Consider the following 24,089-nt stretch of genomic DNA (forward strand, 5'->3'; position numbering starts at 1 on the left):
TTTTGGGCACCATTCTTCAGTCAAGTCTTTAGGGTCATGATTGTTCACTGATTTGGGTCACAGCTTTGATTGCTTTTCTTTGTTATTTCAGTGAATGTAATAAGGTCACAGGGGTCAAAAATATGTTTGTGTTAAAAAATAAAGTGATTATTATCAAATTTGCTGGATATGTTTGCAATATGAAACAAAAGATTAAATTTTGGGGCAAAGAGGTCCAGATGTCAGAGGTCAGAAATTTGTGTTCAAGATAACTCAAGAATGGATAAAGGGATAATAAAATTTGAATGATTTTTTTTTTTTAAGATTAAATAGATGTGGTGATTACATTTTGGTTAAAGAAGTCAAAGAGTTAAAAAAATAATTTCAAGATAACTTGGTAACAGGCTAGCCCACACTGTCCGAAGTCCGGCCCGGGGGCCAAATGCGGCCCTTGGTCAAATTTCATCCGGCCCCCAGCCTCTGTCATAAAATCAATAACGTCTGGCCCGCACACAGATTTAATAAATTGGTCAGCAGTACTGCTACCAGCATATGAATTAGCTTACACACTAAATGCTGCTCCTCATTTACCCACTAAAAGGCAGCAGCACTCCAAGCAACATTACCCCGTGTGACCCATTACTTCCAATTTTCTAAAATGGCGACAATCAACAAAAAAAAGAAAGTTGACTGCGACGGCCGAAGCTTCAAGGATAGGTGGAAATTGGACTATTTCTTCACTAAAATACACAAAAACTGTGTCTGCCTCATTTGCAAAGAGACAGTCGCTGTTTTTAAAGAGTTCAATGTGAGGCGATATTACCAAACAAGACACGCTGACATGTACGATAAGATTACCGGGAAGATAGGAAGCGAGAAATTGAAGCAACTTGAAGCTAGTTTAATTTTACAGCAGCAGTATTTCACAAGCGCACGAGTGTCGAAAGAGAACGCCACAAAGGCTAGTTGCGAGATTGGTTAAATTATTTTTAAAAAAAATAAAATAAAGCAAATGTGACACATGGAATGGCTTGTTATAATTTGCTTAAATAGATTGTTCTACGTAAAGGACGTCAGCTGAGGTCGACCCCCACATTTTTACCACATCAAATCTGGCCCCCATTGCAAAAAGTTTGGACACCCCTGAGCTAGCCTATTTCATTCAAATTTGATGTATAGGCAATATGACGACAAGAGAACGAGTGTTGACATTTTAGGTTATAAAGGATGGGAGTTCACATTCTTTCAAATATGGTGATGCTTGGAATTTGGATGCTTAGTCAGACATCTGCTCTCAAGAGTGCTCTTTGAGTACCTTGGGTCAAGATTTTGGGTTGTGTTTAGGTCACTGTTTTTAGTTTTTATGTTTTCGACAGAATTTGTGGTCATTTCTAATTTTGTTGTGTGTTCGCCCATGCAGTAAATCAATCAAGCTAACCCGGGATTCACCTTGGAGTCATCCAACGCCGCTAAGGGCCTTTCGCCACCGCTGCAGAGTTCCCACAGCGTGACGCCGTAGCTCCACTTGTCTGCCGCCAGGCTCTGATTAGCAGGGTCCTCGATGCACTCGGGGGCGACCCAAGGGATCCTCTCGATCAAAACTAAACCCAAAGTAAATCACATGCATCGGCGTCATGTTTCTCAGTAAAATAAAATTTATGTAACATTTTCGTAATCCAAAAATCAGACAATACTTTTTCCCCTTTCATGAAATAAATTGAATTAAATATAAAAACACAGCAAATATTTAGTTTATTTAATGGTATATTTAAATCCAAAAGTGAAAAGAATGTTCACCGATGCACCCCTTTTCTAATTAAGAATTGTAAATAAAAGGGAAAAAAAGAAAAATGTAAAAATAAAAAAATGAATATTTTTATTAAAATAGCAATATTTAAATATTTACATTTGCTCCATTTTATTTTTTAAGAAGAAAATAAAAATGACAAATAAACTGTTAATAATATCCTCAACAAAAGTGATTTGAGCAATTTTGAGGTCAACACTGTCTCCAAGCAGTGTATCGACGATCAAAATAGATGAAAATCCATTCGCTAATCGATTAGTAAAATAAACGAATGCTCATTCACCCCTCCCACTCAAGATGGAATGGTCATCCATCGGCGTCAATGGCAGCTGAATGGGTTAAACATTTACTATATATGGATTGTCTGAGATAATGGCCCACCAAACCATATCTGCAACGTGGGTCGTGACAAAAATGGGTCTTGACAGTCCAGCTGTAAACTCACCATCTTTAGGCAGGACAGCAATGCCAACGCCAGGGTCACTTAACTTGATGAAGGGCGGGTTCCCGACCCGCCGGTCCTCCTCTCGGATCAGGAGCACGTTTTTGGCGCACACGTTTCCGTGGACCAGTTGCTTATCTTCCTGCGTGTCGGATGTGGAAAATGTGTGACAAGTAGAAGATATATATCAGCAAAAGAATATAAAACTTATAATATTGTCATTATTACCTAAAATAGACCTGTTCCTGCAATGAACATTTTGGCCAGCAGATGGCACCCAATTTGCTGTAGTGACTTGCTGCAGCAGGGGTTGGAAATCCTTTTTTGCAGAGAGCCAAAACACCCAACATATTTTAAAATGTGATTCCACGTAAGGCATATAGTGAGTGTCTCTCTCTATATAAAAAAACTTCTTTCCTCACTCTCCATTCATCTCCCCCTGGTAGGGTGGGTGGCTGTTCATCTCAAGCTCAGGTCCGCTACCAGAGGCCTGGGAGCTTGAGGGTCCTGCACAGTATCTTTGCTTTTCCTAGGACTGCACTCTTCTGGACAGAGATGTCTGATGTTTCACCAAGTATCTGCTGGAGCCACTTCTCCAGTGTGGGGGACACGGCCCTCAGTGCTCCTATGACCATGAGCACTACTGTCTCTTTCACTTTTCTGGCTCTCTCGAGCTTTCCCTTGAGCCGTTGGTATTTTTCTAGCTTCTTGTATTCCTTTTTCCTGATATTGCCATTGTTGGGGATGGCTACATCGATCTCAACGGCTGTCCTCTGCTGCTTATCCATGACATGGCATTTTATTAAGGATGCAACAATACCCGGTTTTATATTGAATCGTTCTATATGCCCTCTTTAATTCAACACGCTAAAACATTTGATCCCCCAAAATGTATTTTACGAATTTATTTTTGTTGTCTCTCGCTAAAATGTCCGGCCCAGCTTTGCCTTGAAAAACTAACCCTGCCGCTCGCACACTCCCTTCTCCACTCCTCCCCCAAACTGCATGAAAGGTGGGAGCTGTGGTGCACAAGGATCACTGCTCGTGAGGAAAGAGATACGTAAGGAGGCGGCTTGTCGACTTCTATATCGTACAGATCCGTTGTTTGGCAGCATTGTGGGTGAGCTGATATGCTATCCCCATTTATACATATTAAACAAAGACTGCCTTTACGGATACGTACTACAAAGTCCGCCTATATAAGGTTGCCGACTTGGCTGCTATAAATTACCTCACTTTGACAAAAGACAGGTTAAGAGCCGTGGGTCACAGAGCACTAACTCATGGTTATATGATGAACAACGAGTGGCAAATTAAGAGCGCTGTACTTCAAACTCGTCCTGTTTATGAAAGTTGATTGTCAAATGCTGGTGTTGTCCAGTAATAAGCAGACGTGACTTCTGTGGCGTTAATTTTTTTTTTTAATGCCTGACAACACTCGCGCGCACACACTAGATATCATCAAACAGCAACCTCGATGTGCTACGTTAGATCCCCCAAGTCCCATGCCATTGGCTGCGTGAGCTCAGAGTGATCATGGGACGCGTAGTCCATATACTACATCGAGGAATTAAAAACCGCCATGACTGAATGGAAGTTAAGCAGGCCAAATCAATCCATACCAGTGACTATACATAATGCTGCAAATATTGTTGATTCAGTATGTAACACAGATGGACTCGGACCACAAATAGGATGTCTTTCTCATGTGGTAAACATACCCGCTAAGAGAGTAATAGCAATCAACAGTGTGCCCCGCCTCACTTTACAAACAGTAAAGAGTGTTTTCAGCACTTTTATACAAAATTTCTTCAAATCAGTAAGACATAAGCACATAAATATTATGCACTATAATGTATGTTTATATGATGGCTTGTTATTTTTGCTTGTTCGGAAAATAAAAAACATAAAAAAATAAATAAATAAATAAATAATTTTTTGTTTCAGAGCATTAAATGTTTTGAATCGAATTGAAAATAGTGTCCCTCGTACCGAAAATCATACCGATCTTTCATCCCTAATATATATATATATATATATATATATATATTCTTTTTTTTATATGGTTTAACTCTATTTATGGTTTAACTCGACTTTTATTGCTTTGCCTTAGCACCAAAACAAAGTTGTGAGTTTATCAGCTGTTTGTATGCAGGGGTTGACATTGCATTGGAGGTTAGTTTGACATACCAGGAAGTTCATGGCCCAGGCCAGCTGCTTGGCCACATCCAGCTTCCACAAGATGTTCAGCGAGTTCTTCTTCTTCTTCAAGTAGGTGTCCAGAGAGCCAAACTTCACATACTCCTGCACCATGATATCTGGGTATAGACGACATCAATTAGCAGATAGCCTTGGAGAAGACCATTATCCTCTGAATGGAATGCAAACTTCAGAAGCTTTTCTTTTTGGGTGAGAAGAGTTTTTCTCTGGCTTAAGAGGTGAGTATTTGTTTGGTAGTGTTAACTTACTCTCCTCGCCACACACGCACACGCCGTAGTTGAGCACCAAGTGCTTGTGTGATAGCTGACTCATCATGCTGGCTGCTTCAAAGAAAGACTGTGGAAGTAGAAATCGTGTTTTTCTTCCCAAAACAAGGCAAAACTGGGTTTGATTTAAAAAAAAAAAAAAAAAAAAAAAAAGACTTTTACCCACCTCTGAGTAGTTCCTGTGGGCTTGGTCCAGCACTTTCATGACCACTTCAGTTTGGTGCACCTCTCCATAATCACCAAGCTCCTTGCGCACGCCTTTGAAGATTTTGGTAAATGTCCCTTGGCCGAGACTCTCAGTCTGAGGAATTTTGAAAAATTCGGGTTGGAGTAAAAATATTAAATAAATGTTCGTAACACGGGGGTTTAAAAAAAAAAAAAACAACAACAACAAAAAACGTACAAACTCCAAATCTTCCTTCTTGATGGTGTGAAAGACCATCTGGCTAACGTTGGGTCGGTGCAGTGATGGCGAGGGAGGCACCTCAGAAACCTTGTTCCGCCGGCAAATCAGCAGACTGGACTTTTCTATGAAGAAAAAAACTATATATGTACCTTATTTTTCGGACTGTATGTCGCACCTGAGTATAAGTCGCTCCAGCCAAAAAATGCGAAATGAAAAGGAAAAACACATATATAAGTCGCACCAGAGTATAAGTCACATTTTTGGGAGGAAATTTATCTGATAGAATCCAGCACCAAGAACAGACATGTCATCTTGAAAGGCAATTTAAAATACAATAGAGAACAACAAGCTGAATAGGTGTACGGTATGCTAACATTACATGACGCCAGAAGTTAAATCGGGCCTAAAAAATCCAGCCCGATCTGACCGGCCCGCGGGTATTAAAGCAAAGCGGCCCGAGCCAGATCAATTAACTTTATTTGCTTGCCCGAGCTTGAAAAAAAAAAAAAAAACGAAATTTTATGTATAATTTGTGAGGACTCAGGAGAGGGAGGAAATGCGGCGATGCAATGCGTGGTTGCGTTTTGTGTGATCACATTTACCGGTGCATGTATGCATAATGATAACAAATTAAAACCTGTCTTTTGTAACAACTTCTCCCAGTTAAACAAGACAGTAAGATGGATATTCAATAAATATTTATATCTTTTATGTTTGCGTGTCTATTCTAACAGGCGGATAGTGGATTTGACATTTATTTTAATCTCTTCCAGTTGGCAGAAAAAACTCTTTTCTCAATGTTTGAATAGTCTAAAATTATATATGCATTTACACAACAAAATAACGCTGGAAAAGTTTGTTAAATATATTTCTCGTGTGAGATCAAAGCGCCACATTCGTTTACATTCAGCGAAGCTGACGCAGTTTTCCATATAGCATTTTCAATAATCAATGTGCATCGTTTCCATATCCCACTCCTCCTGCAGTTGTTTGCTTTTCAATTCACCTGTCTTTAGTTTGTTTTTCACTCCTATAGCTGCTCCATATTGAAAAGGAAATACCAGGATGCTCGCGGAGGAGAAGATTGAAAAAAGAGCGGGGCCACTGAGTTCACGTGCGCAGGCATGCACAGCGCCTTCTGTTTTATCCAAATTATTTATTTTATTTAACATCCATACATCGTTTTAGTATAAATATATGAATATATATCAACCAGTCACACTCCAAACTCCACTACGGCCAAGACCAAAGAGCTGTCGAAGGACACTAGAGACAAAATTGTAGACCTGCACCAGGCTGGGAAACTGAATCTGCAATCGGTAAAACGCTTCGTGTAAATCAACTGTGGGAGCAATTATTAGAAAATGGAAGACATACAAGATCACTGATAATCTCCCTCGATCGCAATGAATGACCTACAGAGCGCTGGGACCACAGTAACAAAGGCTACCATCAGTAACACAATGCGCCGCCAGGGACTCAAATCCTGCACTGCCAGACATGTCCCCCTGCTGAAGCCAGTACACGTCCAGGCCCGTCTGCGGTTCGCCAGAGAGCATTTGGATGCTCCAGAAGACGACTGGGAGAATGCGTTGTGGTCAGATGAAACCAAAATAGAGTTTTTTGGTAGAAACACAGGTTCTCGTGTTTGGAGGAGAAAGAATACTGAATTGCATCCGAAGAACACCATACCCACAGTGAAGCATGGGGGTGGAAACATCATGCTTTGGGGCTGTTTTTCTGCAAAGGAACCAGGACGACTGATATGTGTAAAGGAAAGAATGAATGGGCCATGTATCGAGAGATTTTGAGTGAAAATCTCCTTCCATCAGCAAGGGCATTGAAGATGAGACATGGCTGGGTCTTTCAGCATGACAACGATCCCAAACACACTGCCAGGGCAACAAAGGAGTGGCTTCGTAAGAAGCATTTCAAGGTCCTGGAGTGGCCTAGCCAGTCTCACGATCTCAACCCCATAGAAAATCTGTGGAGGGAGTTGAAAGTCCGGGTTGCCCAACGACAGCCCCAAAACATCACTGCTCTAGAGGAGATCTGCATGGAGGAATGGGCCAAAATACCAGCAACAGTGTGTGAAAAGCTTGTGAAGAGTTACAGAAAACGTTTGGCCTCCGTTATTGCCAACAAAAGGTACATAACAAAGTATTGAGATGAATTTTTGGTATTGACCAAATACTTATTTTCCACCAGGATTTGCAAATAAATTCTTTAAAAATCAAACAATGTGATTTTCTTTTTTTTTTTCCACATTCTGTCTTTCATGGTTGAGGTTTAACCATGTTGACTATTACAGGCCTCTCTAATATTTTCAAGTGGGAGAACTTGCACAATTACCGGTAGTAGTTGACAAAATACTTTTTTGTCCCACTGTATAAGATGCATCCTCTGTCAAACTGTGAAAAAAAAAACGTGCCTTATGGTCAGAAAAATATGGTATAAGTGGCGGAAAACACACACAAGGCCTTGAAAAAGCAGTTTCTTCCCTTGCAGCACATTATGTCTATATCCTGCCATAGCAATTTCATGGCGCATTATGCCCCCGGACTATTTTTAATTTGTCCTGTTTACCTTGGAGACCCCCGTTTACAGACACTGCGCAACCGCTTTTGTTTCAATCCAGCCATAATAAGAAGGTAAGTAATTATATTTACTGTTCATCAATCATTAATTGACCTCTAATGTTTAGTTAAAGAAAAAAAATGACTTTAAACAATTGTTCACCCGCATATTTTCAAGTTTTACAAACTACGTCACAATAAAAATGTGTAATTAGGTCACAGAGAGCTACCTCATAACTATGGCTTAATTGTATTGTTTTTGTTACTGTCGCATTTCCCCTGATATTTTAGATGATAAATAATCAATCCAAACAAAGAAAAATTGGGGGGGAAAAAACCTTTAAAAGGTAAATATTTGAAAAAGAAAATCTCGACCACTCTTTTTTGTCTGTGAATTCGGTATCACAACCCTTGATATATTACCGTGTTTCACCCATAAAATCCCCACAAAGTCCGGCTATGGCCATTCACAGCTGTGTCTTGACACTCGGTGATACATGCTACACAGTTTTTGGATTTAAACAAGTATGCGATAAGATCTCATTAAACTCATGGTATCTTTCATTATGCTCTCTGATGCTCTCACCTCGAGTTACCGGAAAGCAACAAAAAGACATGCATTGCAGTCGAACGCTAGCGCGAGAATTATGGACACAGCAGGAACTGACTAGCATGCTGTTCATTATCCTTTCGACCCTTGTTGCCATTTGGATTGCTTATTATGGAATGATATCGATGTATTAGATACATTATTAGATGCTTAAATCTTAAAGCCTAGGTCCTAGGGTTCAAGACTAAATATAATAAATATGTTCACTTTATGCATATGGAGCTTTTTATTCTCAGTATCTCACATTCACATCCCTTAATCATAATTGAAAAAAATATTTTTAAAGCCCACTGCAAAAATTTAAATATTATGGTATTGGAATTTAACCCTTACAATTCCCCTGGAAATGTTTTTTTCTTTACACATATCAAAATCAAGCCAAATCAAAAACTGTGTGCAGTAAAGTTAATTATACAGTTAACTCCATGTTTATTTACAAAATAAAACACAGGGATAAATTAAATCTACATTTACTCACACACCAATTTCCTTTATTATTGTACATCCACCCAAACGTCTAAGTGCATGCATATTGATTATCAAAGACTTGAGTAGACAATGGGGCATCATCTTGAAGTGTTCCTTATTTACTATGGATGGGTGTCCAAAACCATTGTCAAATGAGAAACAAAGAAAATTTCAAAGGTCTCAAAAATGTGTATTTCTCACTCACCTGTTGACCCGTTCAAAATTTTTCCCCCCCAGAAAACTGAGGTTTTAAGCTTTCCAATGATGTAGCACACATGCATATAGGACAATTTTGAAATTTGGCCAAATTGGGGTCTCACAGCGGAATTTCATGTCACCTGAGTGTTTTCTGCCATTTATTTTTATTATCTAATATTGCTTTCTGGTAAGCACCATTAGTGCTGTGAGATATGAAAATAAATCTCCTTGTACACACCTTTGGATTTTGGGGCACAGCACTTGGCGAACTGGAAAACGAAGCTGTCGGAGCGCACAGTTTCCTTTTGGTAGTAACCCAGGAGATCCTTTAGTCTGCTGAAGTTTCTCTTGGTTCCGCTGAGGTTGAATTCGCCACTGGAGGATCTGGTAATCTGGCAGTGCTTGTACTCGAATGAGTCATACACCTGGTGGAGAGGTATATAGGGTTTTCCTTAGTGTTTTAGAAATCTGGCAGGTTACAGTTGGTCTCACGCAATTAACATTTTAAGTGCCATCTGAACAAGACACGGAAAAATTTTCTCTGTGCATTTGTGTTTTAGCAGACTGGATTATTCCAATGGGATATTTACAGGTCTTAACGAAAAATCAATCAAGGTGCTGATGGATGTTCAATCATTTGGGTCTTTCAAAAATTCAAATCCAACATTTGAAGTGGAAGTGCTGACAGCTCATTTGGTGCCAGTTAAAATGGCTTTGACGTCTATTACAGTCAACAGCAGCCAATGAGTTGATGTGAATTTAAATGAGTTGATCACTTATTTACCACTGTTAGTCACCCAATACATTTGAAGTGGAGTGTTGGATTTTCTGTCTATCACCATGGCTTTATAAGTGTGCTAAATCATAGGTCACCAACTAAATCGGAAAGAGATCCAGTAACTCGATCAGACAAGTGGCCCAGTGTCCGAACATGCAAAGGGAGGGTCCAGACATTTATACTATATATTAAAATATTTTTTGTTCTCAATTAAAAACATGGGTAAATTAGCGATTATACCATTATCTTCAGTTTATACAGTATGCATTTGTTTTGTGCAAATATTGACATTTCTCATCCTAAAGAAATAATTGCTAACTTGATACAGTAAGTACAAATATTTTAATCTGCTCTCAGAAAACAGAATCAGCTTGTAAGTGCATTATTCACTGCTCAAAAAAAATTTGAGGAAGACTTCGAAAACACATTAGATCTAAACGGAGGGAAATTATCTGGAGTATCTTTCCTGACAATAAGTACATTATGTATTAGCAACAAACTGATGCCACCAAATTTGACAGAAATTAAAATGGGTTTAGGTCAGGTGAACATAGGGGCTAGTCAATGGTATCAATTCATTCATCCTCCAGGAACTGCCTGCATACTCTAGCTCCGGGGTCCTCAATTAGTGGACAAAGTTCACGACCGGACCACGGCACACCTCTCTGTGGACCCAGAGCAAATGGCACGTTACAAAAACGAAAATAAATACATAAATAAATAAATAAAACTTTTTTTTTTTAAACCTATATAATATTTTTATTACTAGCCGATCTATCAATATGCGCTACTATTCTATCGCTAAATTATTTTCATTTCTAGTCAAATATCTTCCATGTTCCCACTTCTGTTGTCATCTCTATGACAACAATGCGCTGATTGGCTGAGAGAGCGAGCATGGATGCGCTGATTGGCTGAGAGAGCCTGCATGCTGCTAGCTAGAATGGACAGACCGCAGCAGTGTGAAACACTAGTCGCACCTAGCATTTTGCAATCTGTTTGTTTTCATGCTACCAGTAGAAGACTGAATCTAACAAAATGGCATGCTCAAAGTTGACCAAGAGAAGAAATGTGGACAACTAAAATCGCCGTTTCAATGAAGAATGGACTGACAAATATGTGTCCAATTTACCAACTGCAAGTACCAAACCTATGTGCTTTTTATGCTTAAAGACAGTTGCTCTGACAGTAAGTGAAAATGTGAAACTCCATTGTTTTAAAGAGCACAGCTCTTTTGAAGATAAGTTTCATCCTAAAGAAAGAGAGCAAGAAATTACCAGTTTGAAGCAGTCATATCAAGAGTCAAGCAAGGTTATTGTTAAATCTATGACACAACAACAAATTACAACGGAGTGCTCACTCAGAGTGTCTTTGGCCAAAAATAAGAAGCCATTCTCTGATGGAGAAATAATAACAATCTATGACTGAAGTGATGGCAGCAATGTTAGAAGGAAAAGAAAAGGATGAAATGACAAAAAAAAAAAATCAAACAAATCTCACTCTCAGATTCATCAACCACAAGACGCACTGAAGTACTAGCTGATGATGTGAGTAAACAGCTTTGTAAACCCCAAATGCCATTTCTTTCATTGAACAGGGTTTTACAGATAAAGTTACTGTCAAAAATTATTATGTTTACACCTTAACGACACAGCTTGGAGGCCGGGATGAAATGCTAATTTTCATAGGAATGATATAAAATTCTGCCCCGTTTGGTGGTCGAAGCCGTCCCCCACGAAAACCATGTTTTATTCATAATATTTTTACTTCGTTATGAAATGTATGTCCTCATTTCCTGTTCATAAAAGAGAATTTTTAAAAACCTGTAAAAATCGAAAATCGCCTTTTTTGTTCTTCAATCACAAGGGAGCTAACAAATGAAATCAAGTTTTACAGAGGTATTTTTTTAAAACTAACTTGTCTAAAAACTGATGCTGTTTTTAAGGACTTAAGATCATCATTCTATCTCGTTTCTCTTCGCCTCGAGCGCTTTTGCCAGGCCGATGGCAGCTATTTTGGGCCCGGAATGCAGGACTAATGCTTTCAGGACTTAAAACTTTTTGGCCAATTTCAATATTTCGAGCATTTCCTTCTTTTATGTGCATACCTCAACAGGGAACGTCAGAAAGTACTTGTTGAAGTCCTTGGGGCTGCACCTTAATATGTACAAGCCTCGCTTGTTGGGGCATCTCTGGAGTCGATTAATGGCAAACTCCATCCTGTCAAGAGAATCGCAATTCAAAAAAAGATCCGCGAATCCAAATAAAAGGCCTCATTTGCCGTCACTTACGAAACCGGGCCGTGGCAATGACAGGCGATGGACTCCACCAGCCTAGGGGGTGCCACGTCTTTGCAAAGGTAGTGATGCGCGTCCGCCGTCAGCCGGTAGTGGCCGTCGATGAGGGACACAAAGGATAGCGCTTCAGAAAGACCTGGAAATTCCAATTCCTGCAAAAGATTAAAACCATCAATTTAAAACTTGATATGAAAAAAACTTATAGAATTTTGGGAGTAATTTTGTGGGGATAATTTGCTCTCCTATTGAAGAATGAAGAAGGTCATTGCTCAATTCCTGTGGATTTTTGGTCACTTCCTATTCATTTTGGGGCATTTCCGGCTCACTTCCTTTCCTTATAGAGGTGTAAAGATTTGATTTGAGTCTGTTATTGGTTAGTGATGTGTGAGATCAGAGTTCCTTGATCTGTGAATGCCTGAATCAATTAAAAAACAACATCTCATCCGGCAAACCAGATTTACAATTACAAATCAATAATAACGTGAGAGCAACCTTAAGCAACACTGTAGCACTCATGAGGTAGTGAGGACCAATTTGCACTCACATTTAACAAGAAGTCTAACAGGCTTATAGCCACTTCAATGCAAACAACGACAAATAATAGCATGTAATGAAGTCAAATGTCATTCAAACTCATGGGATCATAGTGAAACTAAAATGATCACATAACAACCCAAATAACTAGCAAGTAATGAAACAACTGGAACAGTAACTAAAGAAATAATTAGTACAAAACATGAACATTGATTGTTATTTTACATTTGTAGTATGGCAATGCATGCTGGGTTGCATGAAGCACTACTTGCAACGCTGTAATGTTAGACGACAAGACGGATTAAATCTACAGCCTTCCTCACTAGGCATGTGCGATTACCAGTTTCAAGGGATACCATTGTATTAAAATATCAAGGTTTCAAAATTGCAAAAATTTTCCGTCATACCGTCCCTTAGGTATTAGCTATTTTTCATGTCCCAAAAATGCATGCAGAAATCTCTTGCTTGAAGCTGTAAGGCTCAACCCTCCCTCACCAGTTGTTGCTCAGTGTCAGTGAGTCAGCTGTGCTACACAATGGCTTTTTCCCCATCGAAGAAAACGAATCGCTAGTTTGGGAATACTTCAGCCACAGAAAAGTTAGACGCCCGCAGCTTAGAGGAGGGCCAACTGACATGTAAAACATGTTTGTGGAGGGTGGCTGCCGAGGACGGAATACCTCCAATATAATTTTGCATTTATACAAAATTTAAGGTAAGTAAACACTCTCATGAACGTTTCCCACCAGCTACGAGGGATAACTCCAGCGTGTTTAGTAGGGGTGTAACGGGACACAAAAATCTCGGTTCGGTACGTACCTCGGTTTTGAGCTCATGGTTCGGTTCAATTTCGGTACAGTAAGAAAACAATGCAAAATATAAATGTGCTAGTTGTTTATTACACACTTTTGTGCTTTCAACAATAGGAACATTAGCCTATACAAAGCTAGAATTCTGCTAAAAAAAGTAGCGGGTATTTAAAGATAATAATCCAACAACAATTTGCCTTTCAGACCCCGCGTATTGGTCAGCTTTGTTTCTGAAAGAAAGAAGAAAAAAAAGTCCTGTGCTAAAGAGAAAAATAGTCCCAATAACAAAGATTTTAACATGTATTTTACAAATGAAATGCCTCAATGAATCATTTTTTTCTTATGAACGGTTTTCAAAAGCTTTATTGGTGGATTTTCCCAAGTTAAAGCGCCACACAGAAATAAATTTAATTGTGCAAGCAGGGTCTTTTTATTATTCATATTATTTAATTACAGTTGTTTTAGTTCATTTCAATTTATTTTATTTAAATGGGCTATTATTTATTTTATTATGTGATTATATTTTACAAATGTGAGGTAGTATTCATGTATATTGTATATTTTATGTTGTATAACTTTAGTTCCTATGTGAATATTAATTCCTACTTGTTTTGTTGTGGTAGAAGGGTTTTGTATTGAACACGTGGCCCTGTTGGTTATTATTATAGCAGAGAAGACTGCAGTAAATCAACAAAGACAAGTCACCTGTGCCCCGATCTACCACTCAAGAGAAGTGATGGACTCAAAAAGTGGGTTACGATTGCATATTAGTTTGAAAATCAACCGGATCCACTGTATTTTTACACGAGTGACTGCCGGTCTGCCAATACTAGCTACCGGTAAGAGTGTTGACGCAGTAGGGTCGCGTCTCGCGTCAAATAATAAACTCTGCCATTCTTTTCGCGTGCGTCGTGTTGAGACGCTTCTGGGACGCGTCTAACACAAGGTTGACTTTCGCGTTTCATTGCGTTCTCACGGCGGCCACGTTGTCGCGCCATTGAAGTTTCTGTCCTACCATGTTGGTCCTCATTATAGTAGAGAAGACGGAGTAAATATAATCTATACATAGAAACTAACCCGATCGACTCACAGCCTTTACAAGTAAGGGTTACATTACGTCAGAAATTCGTTCGGTATGCCTCCGTTCCGAACCAAGCACCCCCGAACCGAAACGGTTCAATACAAATGCATGTACTGTTACACCCTTATTGTTCTCTAGCAACTGTCTGTGTTGAGAAAGAGAGTGTGTACATAATGTTAATATGATACGATTCATATGCACGTGTTTTTTATGGAAAATAATTCAATTATTTTTGTATTGATGGTAATAATGTTGAGCTGTGGCTATGGGTTTAGGCTAACCAAATGACTGCCTTTATTTTGATTTTATTTACAATATTTTAGTTTTTTTTTTTTTTTTTTTTTTTAAATTCATTTTAACATGATACCTATGTTCCAATTAGCTAATATGTTTTTAAAAAAAAAACAAAAATCCTGTACAATTGAAAAAAGTATTTTTAAAACCTACATATCTCAAAGTAACGCATTTTAGAGCTTGCATTGCAATACCTTGATACCGTGAAACCGTGATATTTTTGCTTAAGGTTATCATACCATTAGAATCTCATACCGGCACATGCCTATTCCTCACCTAAAATGGAAGGTTTGGCAACCATTTCGATTTTGTAAGAAGCATGGAAAGCTAGATAAAAGTACTGATGGCCAAAGGAAGCTTCTTGAAGCAATTGCAGCCAATTGGTTCCCACATGGTGCAAAGCTTCATGGTGGTTCATTTGCGCTATGAGTGATCTTGAAGCCCAAGCAGTCAACAGTGTTGATAATTCTATTTAAGAAAATGATATGAATGTGCTTGTGTTACGATATGAACTGAAAAATGGAAAAAAATAAGTTAAAAAAAAAAACTGTTGTATATTATTTTATTTTTTGTTTAATTAAATCTGTTGCTTAATTACAACCACCAGTAGGTGTGTTCGGCCCTTGATGTCTGTGTTCAAGATAATTCCTTTATTCGTTCTTCAATTATTACGAAACTCAACGGATGTGTTTGAAACAGGAAAGGGTGTGTTTATTAAATGTTGGGGTCCTCAGATCGAAGGTCTACAGGTCAGAAAACGAATTCCTGATGGAGGCCTGCTCTCTCAGAGTTCCTCGTCCCATTTCTTTTTATTTGCGTTTTAACATTCATTCCTTCAAAATACACTTGCTTTCTTCTTTCTAGCGACAAGAGAAAATTTACCAGGTTCTTGCCATCCTGCTTGTTGATAACAACGAGGCGGCTGTCTGAGGCGGCTTCTTTATTGGTATGTTTGACGCTGATATCAACAACCTCTGGAAAGTCGCACAGCGTCTGCAGCTCCTACAAAAGAGCATCCAAGTCAAAAGGACTTCTCGAATGAGAACAAAATACAATAAGGGTGGGCCGACCTGTTGTGAATCTTTGAGCTTGTCGCGACACCACTGGATGCCAGTGTCGGCCGCCACCAGCAGGACCAGCGGACCGCCGGCCGCCTCACGGACCCGGAAGGTCTCAGTGTAGAAGGCCTTCTCCAGCGACTCCATGCTGATCAGGTACTTGAGCTTGAGATCTCGCGCGGTGGTGCGGTACTGGCTGAACTGCTGCACGAAGCGTTTGAAACGGAACCGGATGCGCTTGCGCGTCAGGAAGCTGCAATCCTCGATGTGCAGGCGCATGTCCTTTGGCAGGAACGACTTGTAGCTGTGTGGACGAAAGCATAGAATGGATCAATGTACAGTAATGTAGGGTTTGCCATATAATCAATGAGGAATGTCCCGATCTGATCACGTGATCGGAAATCAGGTCAATCTGGCCATTTTTTAAGAGAATCAAAGTCAGGTGAAAAGGATGGGGTTTTTATCTATATATATTATAGGGGTGTAACGGTACACAAAATCTCGGTTCGGTACGTACCTCGGTTTTGAGGTCACGGTTCGGTTCATTTTCGGTACAGCAAGAAAACAAAGTGTCAAATATAAATGTGCTAGTTGTTTATTACACACTTTTGTGCTTTCAACAATAGGAACATTAGCCAATACAAAGCCATGATTCTGCTCAAAAATAGAAAATACAATATTCTGAAATGTAGATATTTTGAAAAAATAAAAACAAATAACTTTGGCTAAGACTTTAAAAAAAAAAATATCTGATGTGCAAAATTGAATAGTTGCAACACTGAACAGTTTCAAGTTTCTCATATTAACTTAATGACCACAGCCTCGAAAAATAAGGGTTATTAGGGCTGTAAAACTATTTTTAAAAATTTAATTGAGTTAATCACAGTTAAAAAATTAATTAATCGTAATTAATCGCAGTTCAAACCATCTCTAAAATATGCCATATTTTTCTGTAAATTATTTTTGGAATGGAAAGACAAGACAAGACGGATATGTACATTCAACATACTGTACATAAGGTTAGACTTCCGGGTCGCGTATGGAATAGACGTGGATTTTGCGAGCTCCCATCCACCGCTCCACATTTTCGCTTTTTCAAGCCTCAATACTTTTTTTTTTTTTTTTTTTGAGGTGGAACTTGATGACTGCATGACCGTTTGCTGATTTCAGCCTAAACGATTTTAAACATGGCAACATTAGCAACCAGAAAGAAGGGAGACACGCCGGCCCAAGCCTTACACGAGGATGGCATGGAGGCTCTTACGAAGCTACTCGAAGAGCATAAGACTGCACTTTCTGCAGAATTTAAATTGGCAATCGCACCGCTGGAGGCAAAACTGGACGTCGTGCAGACGACAATTATTGATCACGGGCACCACATCTCCTCACTCGAGGCGAATGCCCACGAGCTAAGTGACAAAATGGTGGTGCTTGAAGCCAAATGCGCGGCTATGGAAGACGGCTACAACAAGCTAAGAGCCAGAACCATCGACCTTGAGTCACGTAGCCGCCGTAATAATTTAAGAATAGTCAGCCTCCCAGAGTCGATTGAAGGCACACAGCCCACAGTGTTTTTTTTCCGAACTACTGAAGGAAATCATCGGAGAAGAGACTCTCTTGGATGCCCCGGAGCTCGATTGGGCTCATAGACTTCTTGTAGCCAAGCCAGCGCCAGGATCCAAGCCCAGAACGGTGATAGCACGCGTCCACTACTCCCAGACCAAGGCACTGATTAAACGGGAAGCCCGAAATAGGAGAGGCAAGCTTTTCTACCGAGGGACACCGGTTGCCATCTACGATGACTATTGCCCTGAAGTGGTAGAACAACGCCGGGCTAACCGGGAGGTGATGTCGAGGCTGGTATTAACAAGGCTACAAACCAGCGCTCCTGTATCCAGCCAGGCTGCGGATCTCGACCAAGGACGGGAGGAAAAAGTTCTTCACTTCTGTGGGTGACGCCTCGGCTGGAGAGTAGTGGTAAACGCTATTATTTCAGTTGATCTTCGTGTTGACATTTGACTGCCTCCTGATGTTGCTTTAGCATATCGAGCTAACGGTGTCAGCCACAGTGTTTACTCCGGTCACTTTTGTTTTCTCCCCCCACTCCCCGTTTTTTTTTTTTTTTTTTCATTATTATTATCATTTATTTCTATTTTTTTTCCCCTCTCAGAACAATTGAGTGATACGCCGATCCTTAATTTATTCTAGTTATGGAGTTCCTCTGTTTGCGTTTACGACTTGAAGGACGGTTTTTATGCTGTTATGCCAAAAATTCACCCGGCTGATGCTTTTATTATTAGTACTAGTATTATTTATCTTCCCTACAGCTTTTCATGCTGGGCAGAATAATTAGTTATGTGGGGATTTCTAATTTAGGGGCACTGTTGCATATATGGGAGTGGGAATGAGGTTAAATGAACAGGAAGTTCATGTATGGAATAGACCCTACCCACGTGACGTCACAGCTCCACTCTCCTGAATGGTACCGCCCACTTGTCCGTCAAAACATAGTGTTAACCTGTTACGGCTACGTACATTTCTCCTATTTACGGCGTGTTTTTCTGCTCCTTAACATTAATAATCAAAATGGTGAAGGCGTGTGTGGCTGTTGGTTGCACTAACAGAGAAGATGGAAGGAGAGACTTGAAGTTTTACCGTATTCCGAGGGATCCAAAGAGGAGAGCGAAATGAACGGCTGCAATTCGACGTGAAAACTGGGCACCAAAAAATCACCACAGACTATGTAGTAGTCATTTTATATCCGGTAAGATGCATTTAAGATATACTTAGAGGGTTTTGGGCTGACAAATAACCACAATTAAGATCATTGCGAGGCTAATCGCCGACAACATACGACGTAGTACGACATAGTTTCAAATTCAAGATGTTTGTGACTTCCCTTTCTTCCACCATCGTTATTTTTTGAATAATATTTAGCTGGTACCAAGTGAAAGAAACTGGCCTCGTCTACGGAGCTGACAAATAACCACAATTAAGATCATTCCGAGGCTAATCGCCGACAACATACGACGTAGTACGACATAGTTTCAAATTCAAGATGTTTGTGACTTCCCTTTCTTCCACCATCGTTATTTTTTTAATAATATTTAGCTGGTACCAAGTGAAAGAAACTGGCCTCGTCTACGGGGCTGACAAATAACCACAATTAAGATCATTGCTAGGCTAATCGCCGACAACATACACGTATGTATGTAGTGAGAGTGCTATCGCTAAACCATATAAACATTAAAAGCCTTAACTCCATTGACAAACGACATGAAATACATTAGACTTGACAGTGGATGTTAGCAATAACAAAAGATTTTGAATTGAAAATTTCGTAACTCACCTTTCCAAGCACAAGATAGATTCCTGCCGAACGAGGACCTGTTTCACCCAACCAGCAACGAAGTATTTATAAGCCTCCAAGCTCTTGAAGTTTTTCAAATTTTCGTGGGAATAGGCTGATTTTGTGTGGACAAGATAATTGTAAATATCAGCGTAGCAGATGTCAGGCAGACAGGGCGAAGACAGTGGGTCGAAAAACATCGATTTGGGGATCAAATATGGATCTGGCGACTGTATAGAACGAAGCTTTTCCACATAACGCCTTTTATGCAACACATCCAGTGAGTTTACGGCATCAGAAAACACCGGGTCTTCCATGAAATGCATTTTTAATTCCTCGATCAATTGAAAACAATGCTAATACAGAGACAAAATGACGGACAAGTGGGCGGAACCACACAGCGAGCACGTGGTTTTGTGACGTCGGTGGGTAGGGTCTATAGGTGAAGTCAGGAAGAGCTTGCAACTCACTGTTGCTATCTATATAGGGGGTTTTTGGAAGTTTTTTTTTTTTCCTTTTTCTGTGTTTTCTTATTTCTTTAAATGGCAGTGTTTCCCACCAAAGGACGGGACTGTGGCGGGCCCAAACGAGACTGTTTGCCCCCACCCCCGGCCGGGAAAAAAAAAGAGAGCGTGCGCGTGTGTGCACACACACAGACACACGCGCCAACAGGTCGCGCTCATAGACGGGACTACTAGCCTGGTACACCAGACTCATAGCTGTGCTATGCAGGCATGAAAATCTCTCACCTTTCGGCGAAATTCGCCGTTATGAAGTCAAAAAGGGCGACCTACGTGAATTGCGTAGATCCGAGGAGAAATTCTTTTTGGGAGGAGGGGGGATGGGGGGTCGGGAGGTTTTATTTAATTATTATTATTATTATCATCATGTGATTAACTTAGTACGTAAACTGAGCACTTAAGAAATCGGTTCTTTAAAGAAGTGACACTTGGACAGTCAGCAAATCCTTCTAGATGCTTCGCTGACGAGAACCAATCATCGGCCCAAGCTGCGTTCCATTATTCCAAACGCGCGCACTCCTTACGTGTAGCCTACATGGAGTGCTCGGAGAGCCTTTGGTTGCATTGCAAAGCTGCGAAAACAAAAAGCAGGCCTTATCCACACCGGGGCAGACCAGAGCGCAGCATACACACTTGCCTGTATTTGCCAGCAGATTGAATTTGGCGAGTAATGGTTTCAATCGTTTTCACATTTTGCGACATAAAAAAGTTACTGCCATTCGTTGCAGCTTGCATTGAACACTGCCAGAGCTAGCCAAATCTCCCATGAAAAAAAATAGCTCCCGTTAAATTGGCGTCAAGCTTGTGTATTTAACGGTAATATAAACGAAGAAACACACTGTTGAGTCAAATTAAGCGGCATGCTCTCGGATGGAGGGGGCGCCTCGCATCGCTCCCGTCTTCCGCCTGAGACGCGTTATTTTCGGCTGGGACTTGAGCTGACGGCCGGTGTCGGCACAACTCCGGCCCGACGAGTGGTGGGAATGAGTCCTGCTTCTTAAAGCTGTTCAGAAATACAGGGATACCTCGTTTTTCGCGGTTAATAGGGACCAGAACCCACCGCAATAAGTGAAAACCGCGAAGTAGCGCCCCTAGCCCCCATTTTTTTGTGCGTGTGCAATGCATTTATTCAGATTTTACATTGGAAAAAAGATACATATAACACATGTTTTTTCACTTTTTTCACCCAAGTATCATTTATAAATGGTTTTCAAACACTTCAAAATGTAAGAATTATGATAAATTTTAAACATGTTACTGCCCCACCGAATTATTTTTAAACAAGAATAAAGTAGTAAGAAAATGCTTGGCTTTATTAAATGCTTCATAGTGAGTCTACTCAGACCCTCTCAGGCTTTGGTAAACGGTGATTGACACATGTGCAAAGTTTTTCTTTTTATATATATTTTTTTGTTTGAAGCAACTTATTTGATTGAATAATAAAGACACAAATGTCCTAGCCAAAATGTGGCCCGAACGCAAAACAACATTACTTCAATGGAAAAATTTGTTTCAATCAAGAAAAATAGTTTTCAAATGCTTTTTTTTGTCTCAAATTTATTTTTGCAATCAAAAACAATTTTTTTATTGAAGTGACTTTTTGGGGATTAAAAGTATATACTGTATTTTGATTGAAGCAACTTTGTTTTTGATAGAAGTAACTTTGTTTTTTGATTGAATAATAAAAAGACAAATCTACCTCCATCGATATTGAGAGAAAAAAATTAAGAAAGCTTTAAAACTAAAAGCCACCGGGGAGTCTGTTTTTTTGGGGTTTTTTTATATTTATATTTCAATACATAGACATGCCTCGTAGGGAAGGGAGATTGAGGGATAAAAAAATGAGTTAGATGAGGCTGCTAAAGGCAGTGGATACCTCATCAGCTGGGTGAATAGCAGACCTGGTAAGAAGTTTGCAAGGATAGTCGGGTAATAAAAACAATTATAAACACAATTACAATGTTATTTTTCTATAAGATTTTATGTCATTGCTTTATTAATCATTAGGTGCTAGAGTTGTTAAGTATGGATAATAATGAAATAATAGTTTTAAGAAAACTGTGCTGTTGGTGGCTCAGTGACCATCTGATGTGGTTTGTTCTCAGATGAACAAGTTGAGGAAGGAAGTTTTCATGCAGAGGTTGAAGGAAGAAAAGAGGCAGACTGACTGAGTCACAGCCAGAAAGTGTTGATGACAGTTTTGATTTCTATTCACTGTTGCCCCCTCCCAATTAAAGTATGTCACAGTCGCAGCCAATTATTATCTAAAGCTGGTTAGAATTGAAGTCATGTTGTTTTAAGGTGTATTAAATACTTGTTCATGTGCCCCTTTTGATCTACGAGCACCCGCCCCTCCACCGGTCTCTGCACGGCCCTGCTGAAACACAGTGTGGGTCGACAGAGCTCAATATTTTGTTGGGGTGTACAGTGTACTGGAACATATTTCCTCCACACCCTTCTCACCTTTTTAACCCCTGACCCATTTTCATGCCTGGCTATGAGAGTATGAGTCTGGCCACCATTCAGCAGAAAAAAATTTCCAGGGCGGAGCCAGCCACAGCAAATAGACAGCGGAGCGGACCAATCAGCGACGGGCTGACGCGACGTCGGTTAAGCGACAAGAAACTAGCAAGAGACATTTCAACATATTCAACATGGCTAGCGCGAGAGACTGTTGGTTTTAGCGACTCGATTTGTTTTTGGTCATGTAAAACCGAATTTACCGCGGATTGGAACATATTGCCGCTGAGTCTGGTGTACCAGGCTACGGGACTACTGTCTGCTGCATTCTGCTGCATTTGGCGCGATCCGGCGACACCGCATACAGCAATTTATATTACATTCAGTGGTCTCAAAATGCCCAAAAGAGATACACCAGGCTTGAAAATGTACACATGCACCCTACCCCGAGGGTCAGAGACCCTCCCACCACAGTCTCCTAAAATCCTGTGGGAAACACTGAATGGGTTGGGGAATTGGGAGGGAGAAGCAGTTTTTCATGCTCTAAGTTGGGCACTTTAAGGGCTTCTATATTTTTTTGTCAGTACCTATATACTCTGCAGATTAGACAATATATGAACAGGGATCTTAATGTTGTAAACTGGAATGTCAAGGGCCTAAATCATCCAATTAAAAGAAAGAAGGTATTTAATCATCTAAAGCAGTTTAAACCAGACATTGTCTTCTTACAGGAGACACACGTACGGGCGTCCGAGCACCTCAGGCTTATGGCGGGATGGGCAGGGCAGCACTTTCATTTGAGGCCAAGGCAAGGGTGGTCTCTATATTGGTTGCCAAACATATATACTTTGAACCAGACAACGTCACAGCCGACCCAAATGGGAGATACATAATCGTTACCGGGAAACTATCTAATACAAAAATTATCCTAGCTAATGTTTACGCGCCGAACACGGATTATGTCTGCTTTTCTGACAACTTTTCCCCCCTACTTAATGGGTTAGATACACATTATTTAGTGCTGGGGGGGGGGGGACTTTAATTGCTGGCTGGACCAGAGTCTAGACCGCTCCTCTAGCAGAACAGAAGTAGCCAGTAGATCTGCATCATGCATTCAGTCATTCATCACTGAACCCTAAAGAAAAACAGTCCACCCTTTTTTCCAGTGTTCACCACACTTATACTAGAATTGACTATTTTTTTAATTGATAGCAGACTTATCCCTATGGTCAACTCCTGCACATACCAAGCCATTGTCATATCAGATCACGCCCCTATTGTGATGTCGATGTCATTTCCCAACATTCCAAGGCCTCTGAGGCACTGGCGTTTCAACCCTGTTTTACTTTCAAACCCCCCGTTTGTCAATTACATAAAAGAACACATTACCCTCTTCTTTGAAATTAATTGTACAGCTGGTATATCCGGTACATCCGGTATATCTGGTTTGGGACACATTTAAGGCATATATAAGAGGGCAAATTATTTCATTTACTGCAAGTCTGAGGAAGCAATCGCAAAAGGACCAATTAGATTTAATATAAAAAATTCAGGAGATTGATCATCAGTATGCTCGTGATCAAACCCCAGAGCTACTTAACCAACGTGTAGAATTGAAAACAAAGCTTGACCTTCTCACCACGTACCAAACAGAAAACCTCCTTTTAAAAAATAAAAGCGTGTACTATGAGAACTGTGAAATGACAGGGAAATTGCTAGCTAACCAATTAAAAGGCCAAAAAGCAAAACAATTTATAACACGTATTCAAACAGACAATGGTGATATTACTCTCAATCCTACTGAAATAAATGACACCTTTAAAAGTTTTTACTCCCGGCTTTCTACCTCGCAATTTGACAAGAACGCTGGTGATGATGATGATGCAACTATTGCTGCCTTTCTTGATCCTTTACCCATCCCAAACATGTCACCAACATTA

The 24,089-nt window shown here is 40.0% G+C and overlaps 1 protein-coding gene across 2 annotated transcripts in view; it reads right to left on the bottom strand.

Moving 5' to 3' along the window:
* jak2b (Janus kinase 2b) overlaps positions 1–24,089 on the bottom strand; it is a 57,236-nt gene that overhangs the window by 14,849 nt on the left and 18,298 nt on the right. For both annotated transcript variants that reach the window (XM_057831482.1, XM_057831483.1), the window contains exons 6-16: positions 15,832–16,123; positions 15,644–15,763; positions 12,041–12,198; positions 11,858–11,969; positions 9,211–9,397; positions 5,118–5,242; positions 4,881–5,015; positions 4,697–4,784; positions 4,419–4,546; positions 2,232–2,370; positions 1,429–1,580 (exon numbers count right to left, since the gene is read on the bottom strand). In XM_057831482.1, the coding sequence (XP_057687465.1) occupies positions 1,429–1,580; positions 2,232–2,370; positions 4,419–4,546; positions 4,697–4,784; positions 4,881–5,015; positions 5,118–5,242; positions 9,211–9,397; positions 11,858–11,969; positions 12,041–12,198; positions 15,644–15,763; positions 15,832–16,123 (1,636 nt within the window). The remainder of the gene's footprint in view (positions 1–1,428; positions 1,581–2,231; positions 2,371–4,418; positions 4,547–4,696; positions 4,785–4,880; positions 5,016–5,117; positions 5,243–9,210; positions 9,398–11,857; positions 11,970–12,040; positions 12,199–15,643; positions 15,764–15,831; positions 16,124–24,089) is intronic.

This window comes from Corythoichthys intestinalis, chromosome 3 (genome assembly GCF_030265065.1).
Source record: "Corythoichthys intestinalis isolate RoL2023-P3 chromosome 3, ASM3026506v1, whole genome shotgun sequence".
Taxonomy (NCBI): Eukaryota; Metazoa; Chordata; class Actinopteri; order Syngnathiformes; family Syngnathidae; genus Corythoichthys; species Corythoichthys intestinalis.